At 50.8% G+C, this 26,213-nt stretch overlaps 1 protein-coding gene across 1 annotated transcript; it reads left to right on the top strand.

The window, feature by feature from the left end:
• Positions 1 to 10,326: 10,326 nt before the first annotated feature.
• On the top strand, positions 10,327 to 24,479 carry PLD3 (phospholipase D family member 3). The gene is made up of 9 exons (XM_033158507.1): positions 10,327 to 10,497; positions 11,769 to 11,949; positions 14,686 to 14,803; positions 15,663 to 15,790; positions 17,860 to 18,060; positions 19,483 to 19,622; positions 22,628 to 22,793; positions 22,980 to 23,079; positions 24,048 to 24,479. Exons 1-9 carry the CDS (start codon positions 10,379 to 10,381, stop codon positions 24,245 to 24,247), a joined length of 1,353 nt encoding a protein of 450 aa, XP_033014398.1. The 5' UTR covers positions 10,327 to 10,378; the 3' UTR covers positions 24,248 to 24,479.
• Positions 24,480 to 26,213: the final 1,734 nt, after the last annotated feature.

Raw genomic sequence — 26,213 nt, forward strand, 5'->3', positions numbered from 1 at the left:
TCCACTACACTCCTTGTTCAAGTATCAGCAAGAAGAGTTTGGATTTGATATCCCGCTTTTCACTACCCGAAGGAGTCTCAAAGCGGCTAACATTCTCCTTTCCCTTCCTCCCCCACAACAAACACTCTGTGGGGCTGAGAGACTTCAGAGAAGTGAGACTAGCCCAAGGTCTCCCAGCAGCTGCATGTGGAGGAGTGCAGACACGAACCCGGTTCCCCAGATTACGAGTCTGCTGCTCCTAACCACTACACCAAACTGGTGCGTTGACTTCACAGTTTTTATTGTTTGGCATCTTATTATGTTTTTATATTTTGCTGGAAGCTGCCTAGAGTAGCTGGGGAAACCCAGCCAGTTGGATGGGGTATTAGATAATAAAATGATTAATAATATTATTATTATGGAAGCTCCTCCGTTGGATCCCTGATATTGGAAAGGGAAAAGGATGTTGGGAGGGCCAGGAGCTGCAAGAAGCAGTCCAGCTTTGGAAAGGCTCCTTGCTCCCTTTCTCATGGGAGGAGGTGACTCTTGGCTCCAGTGTGGTTAGGTTTCTCAATCCCTCAGGTACTCACTAAGTGCCCTCTTTGCATATGAAGAGGCTTGGCAGGAGATCCCTGACACACAGGAATTGTGGGCAACTGCCCTTTCTTTGCAAGTGTAAAGTATTGGCAGGCAGCCACAGAATTATTAGAATCATAGGTTGGAGGGACACCCAAGGGTCATCTAATCCAACCCCTGAAATGCAGGAACCTCAACTAAAGCATCCATGGCAGAGGGCCATGGAAGAGTCCTGGCAGGGAGAGGGTGTGGCAGGCCTTGGAAATGGTCTCTCTGGGGCACTTTCATTCATTTCAGTCCTATCCCGCTTTCTTACACAAAGTGACGCCACACCTTCAGGGGCTTCCAGAAAATCTGGTTCTTGAGCATTCGTCCTGATTTTCTTCGCACAAATTTTTTGGGGTGGCTAGCTAATTATTATTAATTCTGACTTTTTTGTGGGGAGGCCATGCAGTGTTATATCAAGGAAGTTGTTATCCCATATTTACACTTGCCTCCATGCTTTCCACATGCGCTGCGTCAGGAAGATTTTGGGCATCACATGGCAGGACAGAGTCTCAAAGTGTGCATTCCCAGCATGTTTGCACTTCTCGCACAGGGATGTTTATGCTGGCTTGGTCATGGCAGCAGAATGGAAGATAGCAGGAACCCCAAGGTGCGCTCTATGGGGAGATGGCTTCAGGCACTAGGCTCATTGGCAGACCAAGTCTGCACTACAAAGATGTCTGCAAACATGACATGAAGGCTGGTAACATCCATCATGTGGGAATCCCTTGCAGACAACCACAGTGCCTGGGGACAGGTTGTGTGGCCATAGCCGTGACCAGAGGGGGAATGGCCACTGGGAGGAGCACAGAGAGATGAAACGCCCTGGTGCATCTGCAGCAGCACAGCTGGACGCCTTCCTCTGCCTCGGCTGCAAGAAAACATGTCTCTCCTGTATCGGTCTCTGCAGCCACAGCAGGTGCGGGGATTCTCTGTTTGACTTCACCCACAAAGGCACATCATCCCTCCAATGTCTCTCGAGACAGGCGGATGCCAACCATATCTCATACTTTCCAGTTAATTTCCCCGACACATTTTTTGGGGTGGTGGAATTGGTTTGTTGCTCAAGATCCCTAAACCTTAGTTGCAGAACCTGAATTTGCCAGTATGGGATTGAATCCCACCCCAAAATAGCGACAATCTGGAAGCGCCCCTGCATACTGGACATGCAGAAGGTGACAGGTTCAATTTTGGTATCCGTTATTGTTTATTATTATTAAAATTTGAGGATTACAGGGCAACTCTCGCTTTCTGTGGCTTCCAGCAACTGGCTTTTCAGAAATACTGTAGCCTACTGCTACCTTCGAACGCAGAGAAGGCAGATCAAAATTGCACGACTATTGCCATTTGCAAATGACACAAAGACAGCATTGCGGACGAGGGGGAGCCCAGTTTCAATCTGGGGTGCAGGAAGGACCCAGAAGAGCCAGGCAAAAATCTATGCAGGCAGAATCAAAGAAGAACCTAACGCAGCAGTTTTATGCATTCTCCTACCGCCCTCGTCGCGGCCACCTAAGAGTTAACAGAGCATTGGGATATACCATCAGACACCTTGGGGGGGACGGATGCAGAGCAGGGATTCTGACCTCTTTTCCCAGGGCATAACAAAAAAAATACATCCACCCGCTTTTTATTCTATCTCTTACTATTCAGGGCTACTGGGCCCAGTTCCTTCCTTGCCGCTTCAGAGTGCCCCCCTTCACTGGCTATAATGGTTCGTCCTGAGCGGTCGCGGCTCCCTTTGTCTCCGCCGTCTTGGGAAGGAACCATTCTCACAGAGGGGGGGAATGGAATAGAAGAATTCGTTTTCCGAGGGCGGCGGTCAAAGTCAAGCTGCCCCCCCCGTCCGCCACAGAATGATTGAAGTCAGGGCCATAAACTGGGAGCAGCGCTGCTCGGCTTTTCCGCGCTGTGAAGAACACGCTTTCGCCGCCTCCTCTCCCGAGGGCAGATGGTACGGTCCCAGATGGTTGTTAGGGGGTTCCATCCAGGGGGCGGAGCCTCTGCCTCTGCTTTTAACTCGCTCTTTGCCGGCGAGGCGCTCGCAACCCCGGGGAAAAGGGGTGGGAGGTTGTGACCCGCTCTGTGATTTTCTGGGCGAAGGGAAGGGCGGTATATGTTAGTAAACAACAACAACCACCTGCTGGGCAGGGTCCCCCCCCCCCCACCTCCGCCCTCCCAATCACAGTCTGACTGCTGGTTTCGTATCGGGTGGGCAGCAGGGAGGCGCTCTGCACGTGCTCAGAGGCGCAGCCCCCACCCAGTAGGTTCCGGGGCGGAGGGGGTGGGTCCTGTGCCAGAGCCCCGCCTGGGGGCCGGCTCGCCGGCTGCCGCGTCTCCGCCCCGGCCGGGGCTGCCGCTTGTCCCCGTCCGGGAAAAACGCGCCGCCGCCGCCGCCACGACAGCTGTTGCTCTGCCGGCCCGAGGTAAACTGGGGTGCGCGGCTGTGGGGCCGGGCCGGGAGTCCCTGGTGGGGCGGGGTCGCTTTTGTGGGGCGCACAGATTTCCGCCTCGACGAGACGGCTTGGAAGGCGCATTGATTGAATTCGGATCGGGGGGAGCGTCTGTGGTTCTCCCTTGACCTGGCCTGGAAACAGGCTCCGGCTGCAGGAGGAGGTTCCCCCCTATTTCTTTCTCCCCACCACCCCAGCTTCCTATTCGGAAACAATCGGGTCCCGCCTGGCTTGCTTGCCTCGCACCTGCGGGCTCCTGCGTCACGTCGGAACAGCGCCCTGGACGCGCGGGGGGCACCATGGGGTGCCGAAGGGCGCAGCGCCCAGTCACCTGGCGGGCGCGTTCTCTTCCGCCGAGCCGGAGTCCATCAGAGGCCGCCTCCCTGGAGCAGGTGGCAAAGTCAGGGGTTGCCCGACTCTCGTGCCCCACACGGCCAAGGGTCAGGCAGTCCGGCCGCATTGGCGGCACCACGTTGGCTACCGCTACGAGGCTCTCCAAACGTCTCCCAGGTCCGAGAAGCCCTGAGCTGGAAGTGAGTTTGGGTCCTGCGACCCTCTGGGTGTCTCCTCCCAATCCGGAACACAGAAAGTGTCCTCGGGCTGAGTTCAGACCCTAAGGCAAAGACCACTGGCCAATCTAGTTTAGTATTGTATGCTCTGACTGGCAGGTGGCCCCTGGAGATGCGTTTGAGGCTTCAACCAGAGAAGGGCTGTAGCTCAAACGGAGGACACCTGCCTTGCATGCAGAAGGTCCCAAATTCAATCTCCAGGCAGGCAGGGCTGGGAGAGTTCTGCTGCTGCCAATCAGGGTAGGCGATACTGGGCTAGATGGCCTCACTCTGTATGGCCGCTTCTACCTTCCTGCATGCAGAGTGGATGCTGCTGATAATGCTGAGCTGCATGGGGCTTCTTCCCCCAAAACCATGTGATTTGTTCCTGATAATTTTTGCTGTGTGTTGTGGCCTTCAAGAGCAGTGTCAGCATTTCAGGAGAGAGGCGTCAGCTCAGCGGCAGCGTGAAGAACGTCCCAGGTTTGGTTTCCAGCAACTCCAGTTTAAGGAAAAGGGCGGGGCTGGGAAGGCTCTCTTTGTCTCCTAAGATACCGGTAACTCTGGAGAGCTCAGCTGCTGCCCGCCAGAGCATGCAATGCAAGGCTTTGTGGGGAAGTATGCTCCATGCTCGAAGTACTAACATGAGTTTGGCCAAACTGTGGAAGGCAGTGGAGGATAGGCGTGCCTGGCGTGCTCTGGTCCATGGGGTCATGAAGAGTCAGACACGACTGAACGACTGAACAACAACAACATGCTTCATGAGTTAGGAAGATTTTTCAGCCTGCGGCCGCATTCCCTTCAGGGATTAAATTTCTATACTGGCTTTCACTCCAAGACCACAGGGCTGTTTACAATATAAAAACACAAAAAATACAAACCATAATAGAAAAAGAAGAGGAGGAGGAGGGGAGTTTGGATTTGATATCCCGCTTTATCACTACCCGAAGGAGTCTCAAAGCGGCTAACATTCTCCTTTCCCTTCCTCTGTGAGGTGAGTGGGGCTGGGAAGTGTGACTAGCCCAAGGTCACCCAGCAGCTGCATGTGGAGGAGCGGGGAAGCGAACCCGTTCACCAGATTATCTACCGCTCTTATCCACTACACCACACTGGTATAATACATACCATAATGACAAATAAAACCAATAACTTTCCCGCAAAATCATACGAACACCTCCGCTCCATGATGCTGCCTTCCTCCCTTTTATTACCGGTAGATCAGAAGTTTTCCATTGGGCCCAAAAATGATCCCTAGCATCCTTCAGTCCTTGACAAAAAAAATAACGTCATTGGAATCGATGAACTCAGCCTCAGTCCAGTATACCTGAAGGAGCGTCTCCACCCCCACCGTCCAGCCCGGACACTGAGGTCCAGCTCCGAGGGCCTTCTGGCTGTTCCCTCGCTGCGAGATGTGAGGTTACAGGGAACCAGACTGAGGGCCTTCTTGGTGGTGGCACCCCCCTGTGGAACTCCCTCCCACCAGATGTCAAAGAGAAAACAACTACCAGACTTTTAGAAGACATCTGAAGGAAGCCTGTTTAGAGAAGCTTTTAATGTTTAATAGATTATTGTATTTTAATATTCTGTATTTAATATTCTGTTGGAAGCTGCCCAGAGTGGCTGGGGAAACCCAGCCAGATGGGCAGGTATAAATAAATTATTATTATTATTATTATTATTATTATTATTATTATTATTTAAATTCCTCTCCCGCTCTTCCTCCCAAAGGAGCGCAGGGGTGCCAAACCTCTGCAGAGGTCAGAAGGAGCAAAGAGGGGCATAAACAGGAGAAGGACCCCTCTCAAAAAATTGAGAAGCTAACAGCTGGGGGGGGAAATGGAGAGAAAAGGGGGAGGCTGTGGAAAGTGGATAATGGGAGATGCCGGATCCTGCTCTCTCCCCCTCCCCCCAGACTCCTCTTTCCCTTTTCACTTTCATAATTAATTTGAGTCCTTTGCACTCAGCTGCTGTGGGATTTTCAGCAGCAGAGGCAGAGGAGAGACTTTAGACTATCCTGTTGCTCCCAGCCTTAACCCAACACTTGTGACCCAGATTAAAGCAGGAAGTTGCACTCCTTTAATCCAGCTGGTTTTGCATTTTGGAGGAGTTGTTGTTGCTCTCCTCCATAATTGCCTGGGCTGACTCACACTGCCTGCCTGCCTGCCTGCTTGTCCTGCAAGCCCTTCCCCATGTCAGGGCGCCAGGTTGGCAAAGCCTGCTTTAGGGGCATGCAAGGGGTGTGTGTGTGTTTTCTGTGCAGAATTTCAAGGAGATACTTCACATTCTCCTCCTCCTCCTCCTCCTCAACTCTGGCATCTGTTAATTCTGGCAGTAGCCCAAACCTCACCTGTGTTTTTGCTGCTTTCCTGCTGCATTTCTTTGCTGGGGCGGGGAATGAGAATGCTGGAAGTTTCGGGACAGATAAAAGGAAGTATTTATTTGCGTCGCACGTAGTTAAACCGTGGGACTCCCTCCCACAGGCGGCAGGGAGGATTCCACAAATTTGTGGAGGAGAGGACTAACAATGTCTGTTGGCCATAATAGCAATAATTAATACTTTTACTATTTGTACCCTGCCCATTGGACTGGGCTGCCCCAGCCAGTCTGTGCGGCTTCCAACAGAATATTTTTTAAAAAAAACACCAGTAGAACATCAAACATTAAAAACGAGGTCTCTGCTCTTCCTCCACAGCTAGAGGCAGCAATGCTTCTAAATACCAGTTCCTGGAAACCACAGGAGGGAGAAAGTGCTCTTGTGTTCGAATCCCGCCTGCAAGTTTCCCACAGGCATTTGGGTAGTCGCTGTGAGGAGAGGGCGTTGCACTAGACAGGCCCGATCCAGCAGGCTGTTTTTACATGATTTCTCTCACTGTTCCCTCCCTGTGAGAAGTGAGCTTACAGGGAACCAGGCAGAGAGGGCCTTCTCGGTGGTGGCGCCCGCCCTGTGGAACGCCCTCCTGTCAGATGTCAAGGAAATAAACAACTATCTGACTTTTAGAAGACACCTGAAGGCAGCCCTGTTTAGGGAAGTTTTTAATGTTTGATGTATTGTCATGTTTTTGATATTCTGTTGGGAGCCGCCCAGAGTGGCTGGGGAAACCCAGCCAGATGGGTGGGGTATAAATAGATTATTATTATTATTATTATTATTATTATTATTACCATTATTACTCTTCCTCTTCCTCCTCCTCATGACCTGCAGAAAGGATTACTCTCTAAGTCTGAGATTTAAACTTAGAGCAATCCTTTCTGCAGGTCATAAGAATAAAATGCAGTAATGTAAAAAGAGGGAATGGTGTCCAGACTGATGCTTCATCCCATTTGCGAAGGCGCCCCTTTCCCTGCAGCACCCATGGGTGCCTCTGCCCGGTGTGACTGTCTTGGGCAAATCGGCACATCAGGAGGAGAGCGGAGGGTGGCTCCTTGGTTCTGGCCCTCCCCAATTCCCCCCCCCCCAGTCCAAATCCATCACAGCTGCTGAGTCCCTTTCGGCCTTGCAGAGGATGCTGGGGCCCACCTCTCGCTTCGTGCACAGGTGCTCTGGGCTGCCCAGGTGTGCTCCTGCGCTTGAGGCCGCATGGGCAGGAAGCATTCTGGACCACGAGGCAACTTGGCCAGATGTAGGTTTGCCATTGGCCACCAGGGAGGTAAAGGTAAAGGGACCCTGACCATTAGGTCCAGTTGTGTCCGACTCTGGGGTTGCGGCGCTCATCTCGCTTTACTGGCCGAGGGATCCGGCATACAGCTTCTGGGTCATGTGGCCAGCATGGCTAAGCCGCTTCTGGCAAACCAGAGCAGCGCAAGGAAACGCCGTTTACCTTCCCGCCGGAGTGGTACCTATTTATCTACTTGCACTTTGACGTGCATTCAAACTGCTAGGTGGGCAGGAGCAGGGGCTGAACAACGGGAGCTCACCCTGTTGCGGGGATTCGAACCGCCGACCTTCTGATCGGCAAGCCCTAGGCTCTATGGTTAACCCACAGCGCCACCTGCGTCGGCCACCAGGGAGATCCGGCTGCAGAATTCCTCTGTGATGCTGTAGCTGCCTTCACTCTCCTCCTTGTCTCCTTCCTAGGTCTCCGGAGGTTTTTCCTGCTCATTCCGCCTCTGCCACCGGGAACAAATGAAGCCCCATGTCACCTACCACCAGGTAAATCCTTGCTTGCCTAAATCGGGTGTGTCCAAAGGGCTCTGGATGAAACTAAACAGTTGCAGCAGCAGAGCCAGTGCAAAGAGTTCATCTGCCCCCCTCGCATGGGCCCTAAATTGTTGGGGGGCATTGGGAAACACCCCCGGACAGGGCACAGGGGTCTTGTTCTGTTTGATACCGTCAAGAGTGGGATAACTCAGTTGGGAGAATGTGAGTCTCTGAATCTCAGAGTCGTGGGTTTGAGCCCCACGTCGGGCAAGAGATTCCTGCTTTGCAGGGGGCTGGAGATGACCCGGGGTCCCTTCCAGTGCTACATGCATGATTCTATGTGCTTGCATTGAACTCCTCCCAAAGGCTGGATGTACGGCAAGTGTGTCCCAGCCCCCCAGCCTAATGATTTGTTTATTTATCTTGTAAAATTTATGCGCTGCTTTTTTTGCAAAAGGAAAAGCCCTCAAAATTTGCAAAAAAAAGAGTTAAAACCGTAACATCCATAAGGGAGATTGACAGCAGTGATTTAAAGATTTCCAGAAAGGTAAAATAACCAATTAGGGTAGAAACGGACCAGAACTCGCATCTCAGGGTTGTAGGTTCAAGCCCCATGTTGGGCAAGAGATTCCTGCATTTGCAGGGGGCTGGACTAGATGCCCCTTGGGGTCCCTTCTAACTCTACAATTCTGCGATCACCACTCTAAGCAACTGGACAGCTTGTCTAAAGGAAGACGCTTTTTAGCAGGTGCCGAAAAGAGCACTGCCTGGTGTCAAGAGGCAGGGAGTTCCGAAGTGTGCGGTCTGCCACACTAAAAGGCCGAGTCTTAAAAAAGGCAGAACAGGGATCATGTTGCGTCTGTGACAGGGTCAGTTCTGCCAGTCTCCCCCTTTCCTCTCGCATCAGCTCCACTGATGAATGGGAGCTGGGGGAGCTATTTGTGCAGGCCCCGTTCCCTTGAGGAGGCAGACTTCCCCCTCGTAAATGTGTGCGAAAGCAGGTCGCAGGTGAGTGCAGCTCGCCTCCTGCCCGTCTGCACACAGACCGCGGGTTGGTGTTGCCTGAGATCCTGCTGCCTGGAGTTCCTAGGGTGTTTCATCTCTCCGCTTCCATCCTTTCAGCTGAAGACAATGCACAGCCTGAGGAGCCGCCGTTGACCGAGCAGCCCAGCTTGGCTAAAGAAGGTTGGTCTCCTCTGCCTCCTCCTCCTCCCCTTCCAGGTTCTATTAGCCTAGCCATGGAAAAAGAGGCACAGTCCTAAATGGATCAATAACTGGTTAAGGAACAGTTTGGCCCATGGAAGAATGCAGAACTGGAGTTCCCCAAAGATTAAATTGCGACCTGTGCAGTGGGGACTCCTCTTCACTCCAGACCTGGGTATGGGTGCATTATTTATTTATTTATTTATTTACCCTGTCCGTCTGGGCAGCTCCCAAATAATAATAATAAATAAAAAAATTTGATAAAACATAAACATTAAAAAAACTTCCCTAAACAGGAATTAATTATTATTATTATTATTAATTTACTCTGCCATCTGGTCGGGCTCCCAACAGATAATAATAATAATATAATAATAATAATAATAATGTGATTAAAACATCAAACATTAAAAGCTCCCAAAACGGGAATTCATTATTATTATTATATTTATTATTATATTATTATTATATTATTTATTATTATTTTATACCCTGCCCATCTGGGCAACTCCAACAGAATGATAATGATAAAATCAACATTAAAACTTTCCAAAACAGGAATTATTATTATTATTATTTTATTATTATTATTATTATTATTATTATTAATTTACTCTGTCCATCTGGTCGGGCTCCACAGATAATAATAATATAATAATAATAATAATAATAAATAATGTGATTAAAACAAACAGAAAAAAACTTTCTAACAGAATTATACCCTGCCCATCTGGGCAACTCCAACAGAATGATAATGATTAAAACATCAAACATTAAAAACTTCCCAAAACAGGAATTATTATTATATTAATTTATTATTATTATTATTATTATTATTATATTTGTATATGCCCTATACCTGCAGGTCACAGGGCGGTTCACAAGATAAAAATCACAATATGAAAACAAAATAATACATGATCAAAATGAAAACAAGAACAACCCAATAACCACCGGTTTCCGCAACACGTTTCAAAAGGGCGTTAGATGTCAGTCAGCCAAAGTCCTTGTTAAAGAGGAACATTTTTGCTCGGCGCCTAAATGTGTACACAGGCATAGGGAAACTCGGCCCTCCAGATGTTTTTGAAACTAAATCATCACATCCCTGACCACTGGGATGATGGGGTACCCCTGCCTCCTGCCGGAGGGAGTTCCATAGTTACGTGAAGGACTTTCTTCTATCTGTCCTGATTCAGCCTCCCTGCTAAATGTGCTTTGCACAGTTTAATGTTGTAATGCCCGCATAGGAGCCGTTTGCTTTCCTGGGGCTTCCTAGACGGCTTCCTCCTCACTCAGCAGAGGGGCTGGACCACGGGGCAGGGAGCTTGCCCTACCCCCCTGTCCACGCAGCTCCACGATCCTGGGCTGATGACCACCACCCTCTTTCTCCTTCGCAGGACTTCCGCTGCATCCTCGTGGTGGCCGTCCTCTCGACGATGCTGGCGACCGCCCTCCTTTTCCACATGTTCATCCTCCCCTTTCGTGGTCCGACCTCAGCAGGGAAGGCGGCGGCTGCCGGGCCCTACCTGGGCAACAGGTGCAACGATCCCTGCAGGTGAGGGCTCTGGGCCTCTTTTTGGCACAGTTCCTGCCCTAGCAAGGGGTTATAATGGGATCAATTCAATTTGACCGAACCCAAAGGGTGCTCATTACGGCTTCTTCATCCTGGAGAGAAGTGACTAGGGTGGGTTCTGTCTTGGGCCCAGTCTTATTCAACATCTTCATCAATGACTTGGATGATGGGCTTGAGGGAATCCTGATCAAGTTTGCAGATGACACCAAATTGGGAGGGGTGGCTAATACCCCAGAGGACAGGATCACAGTTCAAAATGACCTTAACAGATTAGAGAACTGGGCCAAAGCAAACAAGATGAATTTTAACAGGGAGAAATTTAAAGTACTACACTTGGGGGGGGGGAATGAAAGGCACAAATACAGGATGGGTGGCTTGAGAGCAGTACATGTGAAAAGGATCTAGGAGTCTTGGTAGACCATAACTTGACATGAGTCCACAGTGTGATGCAGCAGCTAAAAAAGCCAATGCAATTCTGGGCTGCATCAATAGGAGTATAGCATCTAGATCAAGGGAAGTAATAGTACCACTATATTCCGCTCTGGTCAGACCTCACCTGGAAGACTGTGTCCAGTTCTGGGCACCACAGTTCAAGAAGGATACTGACAAGCTGGAACGTGTCCAGAGGAGGGCAACCAAAATTGTCAAAGGCCTGGAAACGATGCCTTATGAGGAACGGCTTAGGGAGCTGGGTAGGTTAGCCTGGAGAAGAGAAGGTTAAGGGGTGATATGATAGCCATGTTCAAATATATAAAAGGATGTCATATAGAGGAGGGAGAAAGGTTGTTTTCTGCTGCTCCAGAGAAGCGGACACAGAGAAATGGATTCAAACTACAGTAAGAAAAAAGACCTCTGATGGAAGGGCGTTCCAGGGCAGGCGCCACCACCGAGAAGGCCCTCTGCCTGGTTCCCTGTAACCTCACTTCTTGCAATGAGGGAACCGCCAGAAGGCCCTTGGCGCTGGATCTCAGTGTCCGGGCAGAAGGATGGGGGTGGAGACGCTCCTTCAGGTATACTGGGCCGAGGCCGTTTAGAGCTTTAAAGGTCAGCACCAACACTTTGAATTGTGCTCAGAACGTACTGGGAGCCAATGTAGGTCTTTCAAGACCAGTGTTATGTAGTCTCGGCGCCGCCAGTCACCGTCTAGCTGCCGCATTCTGGATTAATTGCAGTTTCTGGGTCACCTTCAAAGGTAGCCCCACGTAGAGCGCATTGCAAAAAGCTGCCCTTCCTCTCCTCCTCCTCTTCCTCAGGAGCGTCCTGGTGGAGAGCATCCCCGAGGGGCTGACGTACGACGACAACCACCCTCAACCCTTCCATCTTCGACGCCTGGAAGACCCTCCTGGGAGACGCCAGCCACAGTGTGGACATCGCCTCTTTTTACTGGACCCTGAGCAACGAGGACACTCACACCAGGACCCCTCGGCCGGCCAGGTGGAGAGTCTCTCCGGAAACGGCCTCCGTCAAGGGCCATCGTGGCTCAGGGGCGGGGGGGGCACCTGCTTTGCAGGCAGAGGGTCCTGGGTTCGGTCCCCAGGGCGTCTCCAGTTTGGTGTAGTGGTTAAGAGCGGTGGACGTAATCTGGTGAACCGGGTTCGCTTCCCACTCCTCCACATGCAGCTGCGGGTGACCTTGGGCTAGTCACATTTCTCTGAAGTCTCAGCCCCACTCACCTCACAGAGTGTTTGTTGTGGGGGAGGAAGGGAAAGGAGAACGTTAGCCGCTTTGAGACTCCTTCGGGTAGTGATAAAGCGGGATATCAAATCCAAACTCTTCTTCCTCCTCCAGCAGCCTGCCCAGGGGTTACAAATGGGAATTTAGAGTCTACCCCCCCCAAAACATTCCCTACTTCAGCACAAAAAGTACTTGGTTGATCAACCCAGCCAGCCCCTGGCTGCTGCAGCTGTTTTCTTGGTGGTGAATCTGGACCATTCCTTCTCGTGTGTAAAATGAAGCAGCAGCGGGATCCGTAGCATTTTATGTACCTATTGCATTTCTATCCCACTTTCTTTCTCCAAGGATCTCCAGGTGGTAATCCACGGTCCTCATCCTCTTCCTCATTTATCTTCCCAGCGATCCTGCAAGGTATGCCAGGCTGAGGGTCAGAAACTGATCCAAGGTCGCCCAGTAAGATTCATGTCCATGTGGGGAGGGGGGATTTGAACCCTGGTCTCCCAGGTCCTGCTCCAACACTCTGATCCTCACAACAGCCCTGTGAGTTAGGCTAGGCTGAGAGGCAGGGACTGGCCCCCAAGTTCACCCAGGGAGTGGGGCATTTGGACCCTGGTCTCTCCCAGGGCTTAGTCCGGCGCTCTAATCACTACACCACACTGCCTGTTGGTGTGTCTGAAAAGGTGGCCGCCTGCCTGTGCCAAGATGAATGAAAGGCACAAATACAGGATGGGTGACACCTGGCTTGAGAGCAGTACATGTGAAAAGGATCTAGGAGTCTTGGTAGACCACAAACTTGACATGAGTCAACAGTGTGATGCAGCAGCTAAAAAAGCCAATGCAATTCTGGGCTGCATCAATAGGAGTATAGCGTCTAGATCAAGGGAGGTAATAGTACCACTATATTCTGCTCTGGTCAGACCTCACCTGGAATACTGTGTCCAGTTCTGGGCACCAGTTCAAGAAGGATACTGACAAGCTGGAATGTGTCCAGAGGAGGGCAACCCAATTGGTCAAAGGCCTGGAAACGATGCCTTATGAGGAACGGCTTAGGGAGCTGGGTATGTTTAGCCTGGAGAAGAGAAGGTTAAGGGGTGATCTGATAGCCATGTTCAAATATATAAAAGGATGCCATATAGAGGAGGGAGAAAGGTTGTTTTCTGCTGCTCCAGAGAAGCGGACACGGGGCAATGGATTCAAACTACAAGAAAGAAGATTCCACCTAAACATTAGGAAGAACTTCCTGACAGTGAGAGCTGTTGACAGTGGATTGCTGCCAAGGAGGTGGTGGAGTCTCCTTCTTTGGAGGTCTTGAAGCGAGGCTTGACAGCCATCTGTCAGGAATGCTTTGATGGTGTTTCCTGCTTGGCAGGGGGTTGGACTGGATGGCCCTTGTGGTCTCTTCCAACTCTATGATTCTATGATTGTATGATTCTAAGATGTGCAGCAGCGAATGGTGCTCAGCACCTGGCAGAAACTCACTTGCAAACAGACATCTAATTGCCTGGGCTGGGTGCCCCTTTCAGCCTCTGTGCCCATCAAAGGGCCCTTTGAAGAAAGCAAAACATCCGTTTTTCGCATGTTGGTCACGGCCTGCCCTGCGGGTGTATTGGAGAGACGGGCGCTTTTGTTAAAACTCAAGAGCAGAATTCACGCCTGTCCTGGGCTGTGTGAGAAGCTCTTAAATCCCAGAGCCTCCCAAGTTGCAGAGGTAGCCGAGACCTTTAGCGGCGGGATGATCTGAAAAAGGCAGCTCCAAACAGAAATGCAGTGTTGCAAAATATTACATTGGGGTGGGGGACAGCGGTGGTTCAGTGGTTAGAGCACCTGCTTTGCGGGGCAGCCGGCGTGGTGCCGTGGTTAAGAGGGCTGGACTGGGACCCGGGAGAGACCAGGGTTCGAATTCCCGCCCTTGCCCATGCAGCTCACGGGATGTGACCTTGGGCCGGTCACTCCTCCCGGCCTACCTCACCGGGTCGTTGTGGGGCTTCAATAAGGAAGAGGAGGAGAGCCATGGACGCCGCCAGGAGCTTTTGGAGAAGAAGGTGGAATATGAAAGTAATAAACGTGGTAGATGACAGGTTCAGCCCCCTGAGATCTAAGATGCCCAGTTCTGGCTTGCAGCCTCAAAACAGTTGCAAACCAAGAGGATTTAGCCTCTGGCTGGCTGGATGAGGGTCACGTTTCTGAAGAGCTCAGTTTCCAGTTTCCCCTGGGTAGGTAATGTGCAAATTCAAGATGTTCCTCCCACCCCCACCCCCAAACCACAAAAAATTCAAGATGTCTTGAATTCAATTCAAGATAGAATCATAGAGTTGGAAGGGACCCCCCAGTGGTCATCTGGCCTGACCCCCCGGTCGAAGGGCTCATCCCAAACCATTCGAAAGGGTTAATCGGCGGGACGGATGCTGCACCTGGGAATGGGGTGGCCTGTCCAGGAAGGGCTTGTTCACCTGGCCCGGATCGTGGCCGCTGATGGACCCCTCCCTTTTCCCACAGGGGGAGGAAATCCTGGCAGCACTGAGGGAGCCCGGCAGAGGCGTCACCCTGCGGATAGCCGTCAATCCTCCTTCTTCCCGTATGCCGTGCTCTGACCTGCAGCTGCTGGAGGAGAGCGGTGAGAAAGAGACCGTGCTCCCGGATTTCCGCACAGGGGGGGTGGGGGTCTCCTCTCTGCACCCCCCAAAAAGACAGCCTTTATTATTATTATTATTATTATTATTATTATTATTATTATATAAGTTTCCCCAGCCACTCTGGGCGGCTCCCAACAAAATATTACAATAAAACATCAGACATTAAAAACTTCACTAAACAGGGCTGCCTTCAGATGTCTTCTAAAAGTCAGAGAGTTGTTTATTTCCTTGGGATCTGGTTTTAATGATGGTTTTAATGCAGCTTCAAAGGGGGGGGGGGTGAAATTCAGAAAGGAGGGACAGGAAGTCAGTAAGAAGAGGTGTAACAAAACAAAACCGAAGGTATGTGTTTGGAGTTTTGTAATTATTGGGAAGATTTAATCTAGAAGCAAACGGTTTGAATTCCGGGGCTGCTCAGCTGAGAAGAAGATGACAGAGATGGGGAAATTATGTAGGAGACTTTCCCCTCCTCTCTCGTAATACTAGAACAGGCTCCCTCAATCTCTGCCTCCAGATGGCCTACAACTCCCATGATGCCTAGCTAGCAGCACCAGTGGTCAGGGATGATGGGAATTGTAGTCTCAAAACATCTGGAGGGCCGAGTTTGAGGAAGCCTGTTAGAACAAGGAGCCCTCCCATAGAAGGGGCAATTCTCTTGCAAGAGATTTAGGCCAGGCCTACTGAAAGGGCTCAGTTACTATTGGTTTCTTGCAGGATCAGAGAGGCAGGTCCTCGCCCCGAGGAGCTTACACTCTAAAACCAGGTGTATGGGCTGGATTTGCGGGCTGTGAAGGTGCCAGGAAAGCAGCGCAACTTTTCCCTGTTCCCAAACTCCTCCAGGTGCCCAGATCCGCAAAGTCAACTTCCCGCAGCTGACCGGTGGGGTCCTGCACACCAAATTCTGGATCGTGGACCAGCAACACATCTTCCTCGGCAGCGCGAACATGGACTGGCGCGCCCTCACCCAGGTGACGCCTGCCACCCTCCAGGAGGGCCTTTGTGGGGCAGGCCCCCCCCGTCAGTCCGTCCGTCCTGGCCTGTGGGACTGAGGCCAGGGTTATTCTCTTTACGGGACGGTTGGGACCTGGCCTGATAGTTTCTGTGGTCACCTGTCCTCCTCTGGCCGCCTCCCACATCTGAAGCTGCCCGTCCTCCCCAGCCAGGATCACTGTTCTGATTCCAAACTTTGGCGCCCTGCTGCTTTGCTGCAGATATTTGTTGTTCAGTCGTTCAGTCGTGTCCGCCTCTTCGTGACCCCATGGACCAGAGCAGGCCAGGCACCCCTATCCCTCACTGCCTCTCGCAGTTTGGCCAAACTAATGTTGGCAGCTTCCAGAACACTGTCCAACCATCTCATCCTCTGTCGTCCCCTTCTCCTTGTGTCCTCCATCTTTCCCATCAGGGTCTTTTCCAGGGAGTCTTCTCTTCTCATGAGGTGGCCAAAGTACTGGAGCCTCAACTTCAGGATCTGTCCTTCTAGTGAGCACTCAGGGCTGATTTCCTTCAGAATGGATAGGTTTGATCTTCTTGCAGTCCATGGGACTCTCAAGAGTCTCCTCCAGCACCATAATTCAAAAGCATCAATTCTTCGGCGATCAGCCTTCTTTATGGTCCAGCTCTCACTTCCATACATACTACTGGGAAAAAGTATAGCTTTAACTATAGGGACCTTTGTCGGCAAAGTGATGTCTCTGCTTTTTAAGATGCTGTCTAGGTTTGTCATTGCTTTCTCCCTAGAAGCAGGCGTCTTCTAATTTCGTGACTGCTGTCACCATCTGCAGTGATCATGGAACCCAAGAAAGTGAAATCTCTCACTGCCTCCATTTCTTCCCCTTCTATTTGCCAGGAGGTGATGGGACCAGTGGCCATGATCTTAGTTTTTTGATGTTGAGCTTCAGACCATATTTTGCGCTTTCCTCTTTCACCCTGATTAAAAGTTTCTTCAATTCCTCCTCACTTTCTGCCATCAAGGTAGTAGCATCAGCATATCTGAGGTTGTTGATATTTCTTCCGGCAATATTAATATCCGCCTGGGATTCATCCAGCCCAGCCTTTCGCATGATGAATTCTGCATATAAGTTAAATAAGCAGGGAGACAATATACAGCCTTGTCGTACTCCTTTCCCAATTTTGAACCAATCAGTTGTTCCATATCCAGTTCTAACTGTAGCTTCTTGTCCCGCATAGAGATTCTCAGGAGACAAATGAGGTGATCCGGCACTCCATTTCTTCTGCAGATATAGCTCAGAGTTAAACTGTGGAACTCCCTGCCACAGGAGGCAGCGTTGGCCACCAACTTAGACTGCTTTAAAAGAGGAATAGACAAATTCATGGAGGAGGAGAGGGCTCTCGATGGCTCCTAGCCAGGATGCTCTGCTCTGACTCTGCAGGTCGGACGCAGCAATGCTTCTGAATGCCGGGTGCTGGAAACCACAGGAATGGGAGAGTTTCTCTTCTATTTTAATCCTGCTTGTGTGTTTCCCATTGGGGCATCTGGTTGACCCCTGAGAGAATAGGACGGGCTTCCACAAACTGGACCCTCCAGATGTTTGGAGACTACAATTCCCATCATCCCTGACCGCTGGTCCCTGCTGGCTAGGGATCGGGGAGTTGTAGGCAAAAAAAACATATGGTGGGCCGAGTTTGAGGAAGCCTGGAATAGTACGCTGGACTACAGAAGCCAGCAGGGCCGTTCCTATGTTCTTTTGTTCTTATGGAACCTCCAGACCCAGTTGCAGTCTATCTCAATTTCTCGGTTCTTAGGGGCATTTGGCCACTGGGAGGCCAGACTAGATGACAAGATGGGGGAAGCCTGGAATAGGATTCTGGACTGTATAAGCCATTTGGTCTGATCCAGCAGCCGGGCACTTCTTACCTTCTTATCAGGGCACCAGGTTGCTGAAGGCTGCTTGAGTCAAGGCGGGTCTACCACCCTCTGGGGCTGATTTCGGGGGTCCCGGGTGCTCCTCCCCTTTAGATCTCGCCTGGGCTGTATTCCTGCGGCCTCCTGCTAACCTCTCCCTTTCTCGGCCCCCAGGTGAAGGAGCTGGGCATGGCTGTGTACAACTGCAGCTGCCTGGCCCAGGACTTGGGGAAGATGTTCGAGGCTTACTGGGCTCTGGGTCTGCCCAACGCCACCATCCCATCGCCCTGGCCGGCCAATTACTCCACCTCCTACAACAAGGAGACGCCGCTGGAGCTGGAGCTGAACGGCACGGAGGCCGGAGTCTACTTCTCGGTGAGATGGGAGGGCAGGGGGCCCCTCTGCTCAGGACCCCCTGCCCCACTCTCTGCTGGCATTCTTGGTGCTCAGATGCCGGGGGCTGACTCGTGGGTTCTCTTTAACTGTTTGGTCCCTGTTTTTTATTATTTCTGAGAAACTGACATATATCGGGTTGCAGCTGAACCTATGGATTCTGCCTCCATTTGCTGGCCATTTGTTCCTTGCCCAACAGGAGAGTCACAGGGGTGGCAAGTCCCCAACGAAATGCGGCTTTATTTGGCGTTCATAACATTTGGCTTGCACTCTTTCTGTATCAGGGACGCGGGTGGCGCCGGGGGTTAAACCACAGAGCCTAGGGTTAGCCGATCAGAAGGTCGGCGGTTCGAATTCCCGCAACGGGTGAGCTCCCGTTGCTCGGTCCCTGCTCCTGCCAACCTAGTAGTTCAAAAGCACCTCAAGTGCAAGCAGATAAATAGGTACCGCTCCGGCGGGAAGGTAAACGGTGTTTCCGTGCGCTGCTCTGGTTCGCCAGAAGCGGCTTTGTCATGCTGGCCACATGACCCGGAAGCTGTATGCTGGCTCCCTTGGCTAATAAAGCGAGATGAGCGCCGCAACTCCAGAGTCGTCCACGACTGGACCTAAGGGTCAGGGGTCCCTTTACCTTTACCTTTACCTTTCTGTATCAGCCAGCTTTTGCCGTAGCGAATAATTCAGTGCGTCAAAGGCCTGGAAACGATGCCTTATGAGGAACGGCTTAGGGAGCTGGGTATGTTTAGCCTGGAGAAGAGAAGGTTAAGGGGTGATATGATAGCCATGTTCAAATATATAAAAGGATGTCATATAGAGGAGGGAGAAAGGTTGTTTTCTGCTGCTCCAGAGAAGCGGACACGGGGCAATGGATTCAAACTGCAAGAAAGAAGATTCCACCTAAACATTAGGAAGAACTTCCTGACAGTGAGAGCTGTTCGGCAGTGGAATTTGCTGCTAAGGAGTGTGGTGGAGTCTCCTTCTTTGGAGGTCTTTAAGCGGAGGCTTGACAGCCATCTGTCAGGAATGCTTTGATGGTGTTTCCTGCTTGGCAGGGGGTTGGACTGGATGGCCTTTGTGGTCTCTTCCAACTCTAGGATTCTAGGATTCTATGATCTCTAAAGAACATACTTTGTTTCACGAGGTAACGGCATTGACCCCTGGTTAGGATTTTCGGTGCCATCCTCCCTTTATTTCATATTTGTTTCTTCTGCATTTTTTACTTTAACTCCATAGCAAAGCCCTGAAGATTCAATAAAAATTTAAAAACCTCATTCTGACAAAAAAAAAAACCCTTCCCAGGCAGCACACCCTACCTTTGCTCGGGATGTCAACCGTGTTCCTGACTTTTGGGTGCCCGTCCTTCTCCTCCTCCTTTCCTGAGTCTCTTTCCCCTCTGCCTGCCTCTAGAGCGCGCCCCCTGCGCTGTGCGCCACGGGGCGGACGGAGGACCTCCAGTCCCTGGTGAGCATCGTTGATGACGCCGACGAGTTTGTTTACATTGAGGTCATGAGCTACCTCCCCACCATGGAGTTCTCGCACCCCAAGAGGTAAGTGTGCAGCTGATGGGGCTGCGGGGCGGCTCTCCTCCCTCCCCTCCCTTGGCTGTGGGAAGGATAAGCTTTGCAAACCAAGAAGCACTGGCCGGGAAGCCACTGCTGATGCAACAGGGCTTCGCCTTCCGCCTGCCTTCCCCAAATCCACTCTGGGGGAGAGCCAGCATGTGGGGAGGCCAATCCCCCTAGCAAGCAGAAATGAACCGTACAGTTGGGTGGCCAGAATCGGCCCCAAAGCCATAGCTGTCAACTTTCCCCTTTTCTTGCGAGGAATCCTATTCGAAATAAGGGAATTTTCCTTAAAAAAAGGGGGAAAGTTGACAGCTATGCCCAAAGCCACCCAGCTCCATCTGCCACCCCATGGACATTTCTGGCCCCATAGCATTTATCTATTTATTTATTTATTAAGTTTTTATTTATACTTTTCAAGTTTATACATTTCATTAGTTTTACAATCAATTTAATATTCAAAGTTTGACTTCCTTCCCCCCTCTTTCTATGGTTCCTTAAAGTTATTTTTAATATCTTCTGCATATCCAATTTCATTTAATTATCTACTTTAAATATATACTCTTATGGTCTCTTCCATCTCTATGATTCTATGAAAGTGCAAGTTATTACAGTAATCCTGCTAATGTTTTTATCTGTTTACAATTTATCTGTAAAGATTCAATAAGCCATTTCCATTCTTTTATAAAAAGTTCGTTACCTTGATTTCTTATTCTTCCGGTAAGTTTCGCCATTTCTGCATATTCCTGCGTAATATTCTGAATAATAATAATAATAATAATAATAATAATAATAATAATAATTCCATAAGTTTTTGCATCCATTCTTCCTTAGCTTCCTTGGGGTGAGCAGCATTCTTGCTGCTGTAGTAGCATACCTAAATAAATTTCCATACATTTTAGGTAGTTCTGTCCCTATAATTCCCAAAAGAAAAGCTGCTGGTTGTTTTAAAAAATAAAAGTTATTTTCAGCATCCTTTTCAATTCATTGTTTATCATTTCCCATTAAGCTTTAACCTGACTACAAGACCACCACATATGATAAAAAGAACTTCATTTCTCTTTACATTTCCAACATTTGTTCGATTTAGATTTCTACATTTTTGCCAATTTACTCGGTGTTAGATACCAACGATATATCATTTTCATATAAATTTCTCTCAGACAATCTTGTTGTTTAGTCATTTAGTCATGTATGACTCTTCGTGACCCCATGGACCAGAGCATGCCAGGCACTCCTGTCTTCCACTGCCTCCCGCAGTTTGGTCCGACGCATGTTGGTAGCTTCGAGAACACTGTCCAGCCACCTCGTCCTCTGTCGCCCCCTTCTCCTTGTGCCCTTCATCTTTCCCAACATCAGGGTCTTTTCCAGGGAGTCTTCACTTCTCATGAGGTGGACAAAGTATTGGAGCCTGAGCTTCAGGATCTGCCCTTCCAGTGAACACTCAGGGCTGGATTCCTTCAGAATGGATAGGTTTGATCTTCTTGCAGTCCATGGGACTCTCAAGAGTCTCCTCCAGCGCCATAATTCAAAAGCATCAATTCTTCGGCGATCAGCCTTCTTTATGGTCCAGCTCTCACTTCCATACATCACTTCTGGGAAAACCATAGCTTTAACTATACGGACCTTTGTCGGCAAGGCGATGTCTCTGCATTTTAAGATGCTGTCTAGGTTTGTCATTGCTTTTCTCCCAAGAAGCAGGCGTCTTCTAATTTCGTGACTGCTGTCACCATCTGCAGTGATCATGGAACCCAAGAAAGTGAAATCTCTCAGTGCCTCCATTTCTTCCCCTTCTATTTGCAAAGAAGGTAATGGGACCAGTGGCCCATTTTTTGATGTTGAGCTTCAGACCATATTTTGCGATTTCCTCTTTCAGCTTCATTAAAAGGTTCTTTAATTCCTCCTCACTTTTTGCCATCAAGGTTGTGTCATCAGCATATCTGAGGTTGTTGCTATTTTTTACGGCAATCTTAATTCCGTCTTGGGATTCATCCAGTGGCAAGGCAGTGATCCAATAAGGAGTCTCAGACTATAACATGCTGTAAATTTTATATCCATATTCCACAATCGTTCCCGTGCTTCCGTGTCTACATTATAACCAGTATCTATTGCCCAGTGTATCACTGAAGATTTTACTTGCTCATGTTAAAAACCCCATGGACATTTCTGGCCCCATAGCACCTCTCAACATCCAGCTCATGCCGTCCCCATTCAAGGGGTGCCAGAGCGGGTGGCTGGCTGCCCCACGTCAGAGACGGAAATGCAGGATGTGGCTCCAACGCTCAGCCAGTATGGTGTAGCGGTTAAGAGCGGTAGACTTGTAATCTGGTGAACCGGGTTCGCGTCTCTGCTCCTCCACATGCAGCTGCAGGGTGACCTAGGGCTAGTCACACTTCTTTGAAGTCTCAGAGCCCCACTCACCTCACAGTGTGCTTGTTGTGGGGGAGGAAGGGAAAGGAGAATGTTAGCTGCTTTGAGACTCCTTAAGGGGAGTGATATGGGATGCGGGTGGCGCTGTGGGTTAAACCACAGAGCCTAGGGCTTGCTGATCAGAAGGTTGGCGGTTTGAATCGCCGCGACGGGGTGAGCTCCCATTGCTCGGTCCCTGCTCCTGCCCACCTAGCATTTCGAAGTGTCTTTACTGCTTGGCATGGGGTTGGACTGGATGGCCCTTGTGGTCTCTTCCAACTCTTATGATTCTATGAAAGCATGTCAAAGTGCAAGTAGATAAATAGGTACTGCTCCGGCGGGAAGGTAAACGGCATTTCCGTGCGCTGCTCTGGTTCGCCAGAAGCGGCTTAGTCATGCTGGCCACATGACCTGGAAGCTGCACGCCTGCTCTCTCGGCCACTAACATGAGATGAGCGCCGCAACCCCAGAGTCGTCCGTGACTGGACCTAAAGGTCAGGGGTCCCTTTACCTTTAAGGGGAGTGATAAAGCGGGATATCAAATCCAAACTCCTCTTCTTCTTCCTCCTCCTCCTGCTCAGGTTCTGGCCGGTGATTGACGACCACTTGCGGAAGGCGGCTTACGAGAGGAGAGTCCGCGTGCGACTCCTGGTCGGATGCTGGAGGCACTCCAAGGCCAACATGTTCCCCTTCCTGCGCTCTCTGGCTGCCATGCACGACGTCCGCACCCACTACAGCATGGAAGTGGTAAGGACCCCCCCCCCCCCGGCCCGATGCCTGGGACGAGGCTCCCCAGCCCTGGAAAGCCGGGCTCCATGGAGAGTCATTTCTGCTCGCCCCCCCCCAGCTTCTTCCTCTACGTGCCAAGCACCCCCACCTCTTCCACACGCACCCGCAGTTTTGCCTTTCTCCCCTTCTCCTCCCCCCCGCCAGAGGCTCTTTGTGGTCCCGGCCAACGAGACGCAGGCCAGGATCCCCTACGCCAGAGTCAACCACAGCAAGTTCATGGTGACGGACAAGGTGGCTTATATTGGTGAGTAGTTTTGAGGGGCGGGGGCAGTCGTAAAGGGGAGGCCAGTTGAGGCAGAAAGCTGGCCGAGGACTAGCAGGTCCGAAAACTGGCCAGCAGTGGGAGAGGGAGAGAAGCAGCCGTAAGGCGGGGGGGGGGGGAGAACAGACCAAGGGGAGTTCATTGGAGGCCAACCCCGTCCAGATGCCTTTTGGGGAAACTCGGAAACAGGATCCGAGCCCAGTAGCTCTCTCCCCTCCTGTTGTTTCCAGCAACTGTTGTTCAGGATCATTGCTGCCTCCGACTGGCTAGGAGCCATCGATAACCCTCCCCACCTCCATGAATCTGCCCCACCCTCTTTTAAAGCCATTCAAGTTGGTGGCCATCTCTGCATCCTGTGGCAGGGAGTTCCGGAGTTTCACTCCGTGCTGCTTGAAGGAGGACTTTTCTCTTATCAGTGCTGAATCTCCCAACCTTCAGCTTCCGGGATTGTCCGCAAGTTTTATTGTGAGGAAGGAAAAAAACAACGCCTCTCTCGCCACTTTCTCCCTGCCATGCATAATTTTTTTTTTTTTTTATAAACCTTTATCACATCGCCTCTTCCTCGCCTTTTCCCTAAACGGAAAAGCTCCAAGTGCAGCACCCTTTCCTCAGGGGGCAGCTGCTTCACCCCCCTCAATCATTCGGGCAGCCCTTTCCTGAACCTTTCCCAACTCTGCAATATCCATTTTGACGAGGCAACCAGAACCCGACACAGTAATCCACATGTGGCTGCACCATAGACTCCTCCTCTGCCACGAATTTGCCTGGTCCACCTGGTCCCGCACCCCGGCCTCACAGTTGCATGTGGGAAACCAGCAAGCAGGATTCGAACACAGAGCTCCCCCCCCTGCAGCTTCCAGCAACTGGGATTCAGAATGCCATTGTCACCAAGCTTCGCTGCAGAATGCAGGACTCTTTTAAGCGTTTGTTTTCCCTTTCGTTTCCTGCAGGAACGTCCAACTGGTCCGGGGATTATTTCCTCCACACGGCGGGGTCCGCCCTGGTGGTGAACCAGAGCCACGTGGGGGCCGGGGAGCAGCCCACGGTGCGAGATCGCCTGCAAGCGGTGTTTGAGCGGGACTGGAACTCCAGATACAGCCAGGAGCTGAGCTTGCCGGGCCAGTGGGAGCAGCTCTGCGGCACCTACTAGCCAAAGGGACCCCCCCCGCCTGTCCCCAGCTGGAGGGGGGCTGCGAGTGCCAGCCCCCCCGTCGGAGGCCAGTGGAGGGACTTCCCCAGAGGCAGGGGGTCTCCCTGGGGAATCTTGCCAGGGACCCTTGCTCTCCAGCCGAGTGAACCAGGGGGCACCCAAGTCCTCCAGGGGGCAAATGTTTGGGCTAAGAGAAACTCCTGCAAGGGAACATTTCAGCCTGACTGGAAGGATTGGGGGTGGGTGGATGGGGAGGAACGGGGTCCGCCATGCGCAAACGACCAAGGGACGTGCAAAGGAGCATTTTTGGCGCATGCAAATTGCCCCGGCTGGGTAAAAAGTCACTGTTTCGAACTGGGAAGCAAAAGGGTTTTTGCGTGGGTGGGAGGATAGATGTAGAGAAGAGGGCGTTTAGCAGTTAGGGGGGAAAGGGTACGTGGGTTTAAGGAGAAGAAAATGGAGAAGGCTCTGAGGCACTCAGCACTCAAAGAGTGCTGGCGATGAGAACTGTAGACTCATAGAGGTGGAAGGGATACCCAAGGGTCCTCTAGTCCAACCCCCTGCAGCAATACAGGAATCCCATCTGAAGCATCCCTGGCAGGTGACCATCCAACCTCTGCTTAGAAACCTCCGAGGAAGGAGATTCCACCCCCTTCCGGGGGAGACCGAATCTCCCTTCTTGTAACTTTGAAGCCGTGGGTTCGAGTCCTACCCTCCGGAGCAGGAGAAAACCGGCCTGCTGCATCTCCTATGGCAGCCCGATTTAATCCCATCTGGGTCAGCAAAGAGCAGTAAAGGAAGAGCAGCTACCTCTGTCCTCTTGAACCAAATGCTGCTAAAATGGGACTTCCTTTGTCAGAGTCCAGGCCAGGAGCATTGCCAGCTTACAGAGAGAACCTTCCAGGCCCATAGATTCTGGTAGGGATGGATTCATACCATTTCCCCCCAGGTCAAAAATTTATTGCCATCAACAAGAAGTGGGGAGCCCTGAACTGTAGAGTTAGAAGGGACCCCAAGGGTCCTCTACTCCAACCCCAGACTCCCTGCGCCCTCTGGGTGTGATTTAAAGGGCATTATTTTCCCACTGTCTCTGTGGAGGGATCCATCCTGCAGGGGTCTAGACATGTGTCTTAGGGACTGTCAACCGGGCAGTGGGGTGATAGCCTGGATTTTTGCTGTCTTCAGTACAGACCTTTGGTCAATTAAAGGATAATGTTCCAATTTGCTGTGGTCTCGTGATTGCTGTGTGACCGGCTGGAAGGCATAGGGCACACAATGCTGTTGCCATTGAGCTCATGAATAATAATAATAATAATAATAATAATAATAATACCTTTTGCATGACCTACTGCAAATGCTTCCTGCGTAGTAATTTCCCCTGTACTTCCAGTTACAGGTAGGTAGCCGTGTTGGTCTGCCAGTCAAAACAAAATTAAAAATTAAAAATTCCTTGCAGTAGCACCTTAGAGACCAACTAAGTTTGTACTTAGTTGGTCTCTTAGTTGGATAATCTGAAGAAGCGTGCATGCACACGAAAGCTCATACCAAGAACAAACTTAGTTGGTCTCTAAGGTGCTATTGGAAGGAATTTTTTATTTTATTTCCCTATACTGTATCGCATGGCCAGGGGGAGTTGAGAGAGGTGCTCTCTCCACCCCAATGCAAAGCATTCCCACCCCTGTTGCAGATTAGGATGTGGAGGGGGGTGGGCTTTAGCTGGTGATGTACAGTAGTGGTCTGGGGGTCGAATCCTCCTCCTGCAGCAGCAGGGTCCCTGCAGCCTCCAGCGCCCTAAATTGGACCCACCGGGTGCTGCAGAGCAAAACTTAGAATCCTAGAGTTGGAAGAGACCACAAGGGCCATCCAGTCCAACCCCCTGCCAAGCAGGAGGCTCACTGAAAAGGGGTGCAAATTCTGTTCTCTACAAAATGGAACTTCACGCTCAAAGCACACCTTAAGCCGCTCA

Source organism: Lacerta agilis, chromosome 8 (assembly GCF_009819535.1).
Source record: "Lacerta agilis isolate rLacAgi1 chromosome 8, rLacAgi1.pri, whole genome shotgun sequence".
NCBI classification, from domain to species: Eukaryota; Metazoa; Chordata; class Lepidosauria; order Squamata; family Lacertidae; genus Lacerta; species Lacerta agilis.